General features: G+C 34.6%; 1 protein-coding gene across 1 annotated transcript in view; it reads right to left on the bottom strand.

Annotated features, from left to right (window-relative positions):
- Positions 1-441: 441 nt before the first annotated feature.
- RAB15 (RAB15, member RAS oncogene family) overlaps positions 442-6000 on the bottom strand; it is a 114284-nt gene continuing 108725 nt past the window's right edge. The window contains exons 6-7 of the mRNA XM_053689558.1: positions 2366-2431; positions 442-724 (exon numbers count right to left, since the gene is read on the bottom strand). Coding sequence (XP_053545533.1) covers positions 566-724; positions 2366-2431 — 225 coding nt within the window. The 3' untranslated portion in view covers positions 442-565. The remainder of the gene's footprint in view (positions 725-2365; positions 2432-6000) is intronic.

Genomic DNA, 6000 nt, shown 5'->3' with positions numbered 1-6000 from the left:
ACCTGACATACAAGGTATATAAAATGGGATTGTGTGTTAATATCAGGGAGATACAAAGCTCCTCAAGAAAATATAAAAGCATTTAGTTATTACTACTTCTGCTTTGAATCAATGTTACAGCTCAGTGGAATTGTCACTGTACTAAATAACATGGTTTTATTACATACCAATAGGAGGTATTTAACTAAAGACGACAGAGGTATATTACTTTAAAACTAGCACAGCCTATACATTACACAGCTATGCTTGGAAGCAAACAAGCAGGACATGGCTAATAAACCAGGAAATATGGCTATACTCTCTTTAGTGACAAATTCCACAAACTCCTGGTCGACCATGAGCTACAAGATAGATTCAAAACCAAAAAAAAAAAAAAAAAAAAAGAAATCACACATATCTTGAAAAGCTAGTTATTATGCCATGTAATATATTCTGCTTTGTTCAAAACTATTGATGCTAATAAAGCTCATGCCAGATGCTTATTTTTACCCTCATTTTGAGGTGAATCTTTTCGCACATCCCTAAAAAGAGGATTTTATTATTTGTATTATTCTTTTTTTTTTCTTTAGCACCAGCAGGATTTGGAGGCGTTTGCAATTCCATCCGATTTTCGAGAATCTTCTTCAAGTTCAGCCAGATTTAGTTCATCACCAGAGGACATCCGCAAACCATCCAACTCCTTCTTATGAGCCATTAGGACCAGCTCCGTCAGTCGAGTGAATGACTGGGGGGGGAGGAAAGTTACAGTTTATGACAAAGTTCAGACTGAAACCAAACAAGTAGAAATAGTCTAGTCAAAATTTAACGTTTGTGATTTAGATAGAGCATATAATTTTAAGCAACATTCTAATTTACTCCAATTTTTCTTCGTCCCCTCTTGCTATCTTTATTTAAATGTAAGCTTAGGAGCCGGCCCATTTTTGGTTCAGCACCTGGGTAGCGCTTGCTGATTGGTGTCTAAATGTAGCCACCAATCAGCAAGCGCTACCCAGGTGCTGAACAAAAAGAATGGGCCAACTCCTAAGCTTACATTCTTGCTTTTTCAAATAAAGATACCAAGAAAAATTGATAGTAAGAGTAAATTAAAAAAGTTGCTTAAAATTGCATGCTCTATCTGAATCATGACAGTTTAATTTTAACTAGACTATCCCTTTAACCAACTAGATTTTTTTTTTTTTTTTTTTAACATCAACACTAGAGGAATTCATTATTGAAGAGACAGTTGTAGTAATTAAATTATAACACTATTGTTGTTGTTTTATATAGATCTTTAACAGACTAATTTTTAGGTTTAAGTTATGGTTAAGTCAGTTACTCAGTACATAATCCTGGCAGTAGTTAAAGGTTTGAGGGACTAAAAAAAAAAATAATAATAATAATTTCTGCGTCTAAGGCACACTAAAAAGTTAATTTGTTAACCATTTGCACCCATGGAATAAATCATGGGCTCACCTGTAGTCGTTTATCCACGGTAATAACTATTTGAGTAGCAGTGTTATAGAAATGCTATAAGCATATATACGCAAGGTTAAAAAAAAACACTAACACAAACTACACTACTATACACACTTGTTGTAATTCAGTTCAAGCTCAATCCTGTTTTAATTTTTATTTTTTTCCAGCTGTGACAGAAAGAGGTTAACTGAAGATTAGTTAAAATTGAAGTACAGGTCTGAAAAAACAGTACATGAAAAAGTGCATGAAATTGCTGATTACGTGCACACAGTGCTCAGACAAAGAGGGGAACCATTTATCTAGCATCTATCACCTCTCTGCTTTATTTGACAACTTCAAGTGTCGCCCACAATTCTCAGTTCTGCCTTTGTGTTGTAAGGTACCTCCATTCACCAACGTTTTTGCCTACAGCAAGTTGATGACATTTCAAATATCAGTCTTGCTTTTGACATTTCAGTAATGAATGGTTCTGAGCGTCACAATACAAGGTCACATGCAGAGCACTTCTATGGAAAAGGACAACCTTTTAAACCTTCTTATGTTCTATAATGCTCTATTTTGTTACATTTTATTTTAAACAATTTCCCTTCCTACTATGTGTTAACTCCTCCAAAAACCACCACCCTTATTGTACTCCAGATGAAGACACAAGCATAACTTATGTATGCCTGCTCTTAAATTTGCTCACCAGCTGTATTCCAAAAGGTAGTGGCACAGGAGGAAATCTGACTATATATTGCTGCATGATTACCTAGGGTCTCTCACAACTTCATAGAGGATAACAAAGGACACATTAAATTTAATCATCAGGTTTTCTATACCCCTTTAAAAGTGTGCTTCTTTCTTCAGCATGAATATGACAGGGCACTATTATTTATGGTAAATTAAATTGGGGTCACTTATTTCTTACCTCCTTTATGTTAAAATTAGTGCAGGCACTTGTTTCAAAGAAGTCCATGCCATATTCTTCAGCAAGCTACAAAATAATAGAATGAGATATAGTTAAAGGGACGCTCAAGTAAAAATAAACGTATGATTCAGATAGGGCAGCAGTTTTAAGCAACATTCCAATTTACTTCCATTATCAAATTATGCACAGGACTTTTTATATGCACACTTTCTGGGGAACAAAATCCTACTAAGCATGTGCACAAGCTCACAGGGTAGACGTATACTAGACAAAAATCAAGGAGACTGAGTTTATAATGCCAATCAGCATAAGAAGTTTATTTGTATAGAGGCATAGAATTCATCAAGCAACGCCCTCTGATCTCGTATACTAGTCTGTGATTGGCTGATGTCTGTCACATGATACAGGGGGCCAGGGCGCTCTAACCCTCCCGCTACTTGTGGCCATCTTTAGTATTTGCAGCTGTCTGCTAGTACTAATTAAAAAAAAAAAAAAAATACATTTTCTGTAGTGTAGTTGTTCCCCCACCTCGCCCCTCCAGCAATCGTACGTCAGGGATAGGGAGGGGCGAATGTTTTGCAATATTCAACAAATTAATTTCCACACATTCATTCTAATATTCGTTTAATGTAATAGTATTTCTAATGCTTTCTTTAAATGTAATATTCTATTCTAATTTTTCTAGTATTCCAATCGAATTATATATTCAAATATGAATCAATATATTGGTAATAGTATTTCTAATGCTCTCTTTAAAATGTAATATTCGAATTATGCAAAATTAAAAAAAGAAACATTCTAATTCATATATTTGTATCCATTATGTATCAGTTCACTGAATTTCTTACCACATGAACTACTGAACTTTTGAATAGTATTTGTTAAATCAAATCTCACATTAGAAATTTCGAATGTGGATATTCAATCTAATTATGATCATTCGAAAATGATAGTAACATTCGAAAACCGGAAATAACATTTGATTACCAAACTTTAATGTTTATTATCAACATTCAGTTGTCCACAAAGAATGTCCACAGGACTATTCGATCTACCAAACGAATTTCACTTTCAGCACATTTGCCCATCCCTAGTCAGGGACCCCCACCCCACCTTTTTCTTTGTAGTGTAGCTCCCCATTCCTCCATCTCCCTTTAGGTTTTATTTTTCTGCACTGGAGGGCAAAACCACTCCTTCCCCCTCCCTCCACTGCTGGACTAACCACCCGCTTCCCCTCCCACACCTCCCGCCGGCACCAGCAGATTATCGTTACAGACATTGGCACACACAGTGTCACCGACTAACATTCTGGCATCTGCCTTCATAGGGAACTGGATCGTGCTTCCGTTTCATATACAGGCAGATGCCATGAGCTCTCAGTAAAGTACCACATGACGTATTTATACTTTCTATTGGGTTGAGGGGTTAAAGACTTCCTTATCAGTGACATATTTTTCCCATGCTCCATCTAAAAGCAACTTAATATCAGAATTAATTTGTTTGATGCTTGATTAACCCCTACATTGCTGGTCTTTCAATGGGGGAGACGTTTTCAATAGCACATTCTTTCCGCAAGCCTTTAGGAGGGAGGGAGGGTCTAATAGCGCGGTCTTGCTGCTCACAGCAAGACTGGCACTATTAGACAATCCCGTAATGACCAGCCACTTACAGGGTACGTTGCGGTCGTTAAGAGGTTAAAGGGACATAAAACACACATTTTTTTCTTTTGTGATTCTGAATCAGGATAGAAATGTGTGGTATAATGTCCTTTTAATAGAAATAATCAACAAACTCTTTATACCTGGACACAGCATGCAATAAATCACCTTTAGAAAAAAATCCTTACTCCCATAAAAATAACTCATTTTAAAGAGATAAAACTATATAAAAAATACACAAAAATACCAAGGCTCAACAACCCTTATCACAGTGAAAAACCTATGTTATTCAGTGACTTAAAAGAAGATGAAGCCCAGAATTTTTCTTTTGTTATTCAGACAGAACATACAATTTTAAACAACTTTCTAATTGTAAAAAATGGTTTGTTCTCATGATATTCTTTGTTGAAAACATCAAATGTCTGGAACACCACGTGGCAGGAAAAACATATATAACATTCTTGCAAAACTGCTGCAATAAAATGCCGTAGATACATGCATGCCCCTGAGCTTACCTCCCTGCTTTTCAACAAAAGATACCAAGAGAACAAAGAAAATATAATAGAAGTAAGCTGGAAAACTGTTTAAAAATGGTATGCCCTTTCTGAGTCATGAAAGAAAAATGTGATTCATGCCCCTTAGTTCCAAAGATTTTACTTATAGTGTCTTGAAATGCCGTTAAAAAAGAAAGTAAAAATTTCACCAAAGCTGAATATAAATTTTCAATATAGCAAATTAAAAAACATTGGAGTGGGAGGAAAACGTGGCCAAAATGCATTTAAAAATGTAAAAAAGTAATTCAATCAAAGCTTGCAATAATAATGTGAAAAGAAAACCCATGTAAAAAGTATTTCTTAAAGGGATAGTCTAATCAAAATTAAACGTTCATGATTCAGATAGAGCATGCAATGTTAAGCAACTTTATAATTTACTCCTATTATCAAATTTTCCTTTGTTCTCTTGGTATCTTTATTTGAAAAACTAAGAATCTAAGCTTAGAAGCCGGACCATTTTTGGTTCAGAACCTGGGTAGCGCTTGCTGATTGGTAGCTACATTTAGACACCAATCAGCAAGAGCTAACCAGGTGCTGAACCAAAAATGGGCCAGCTCCTAAGCTTACATTTTTGCTTTTTCAAATAAAGAAATCAAGAGAACGAAGAAAAATTGATAATAGGGAGTAGATTAGAAAGTTGCTTAAAATTGCACGCTCTATCTGAATCATGAAAGTTTAATTTTGACTAGACTATCCCCTTAATGCAGTGGACTAAACTTGGTGTGTGGTACTAATTGGAAGTAAAGTAAAACAAGATGTCTTGTATTAATAAAATGTGTCGTTCCAAGGATTTACATTTTAATGTGTGCAAACAATTTACTTCCATCTTGTAATACGCATGCTAACCTGCTCAGAAGCAAAAAACACTTGTAATCTGGCCCATGACAACCAGTGCTAGCCGTGTGGTCTGCGGATGGCTCCTCCGAATAAGGCAAGTGGAGAACGTTAAGCTAAAACTATTGCAACAAACAAATGGTCAATTTAATTTTGAAAATGTAGACTTGGCTGATGTTATTCTCTAGCAATTTAACAAATGTATTGTAATAACAGTATTTAGTATACCGTTAATAAAATGAAATAGTATATTTAGCGATTAAATTATTGTTAGTAGTAATAACAATAACAAATTTTAAGTATTTTATAATTTTATTACTTATTATAATTGAATACGTTCTGAATAATTTCTGTGTCCTGTGTGTTGGTGCATCCGATGAAAATCATATAATCTTTAAATGTTTTTCTTTTCATCTACGTGAATAAAAAAATATTTTTTATTTTATGTTTATTTATTTTTTCCGACATTTACAATTGTACAAGATATAAACTAATAACTTTTATGATGTCATTGGTGATGTAAACAAATCCAATTTCCCATGGATGGGGTTGCTTTTTGATTTCATGAAAAAAAAAAAAAAACAACAGG

This window comes from Bombina bombina, chromosome 1 (genome assembly GCF_027579735.1).
Source record: "Bombina bombina isolate aBomBom1 chromosome 1, aBomBom1.pri, whole genome shotgun sequence".
NCBI lineage: Eukaryota > Metazoa > Chordata > Amphibia > Anura > Bombinatoridae > Bombina > Bombina bombina.
The sequence above is the reverse complement of the archived record's forward strand: the minus strand, read 5'-3'. Positions and strand labels throughout refer to the sequence as shown.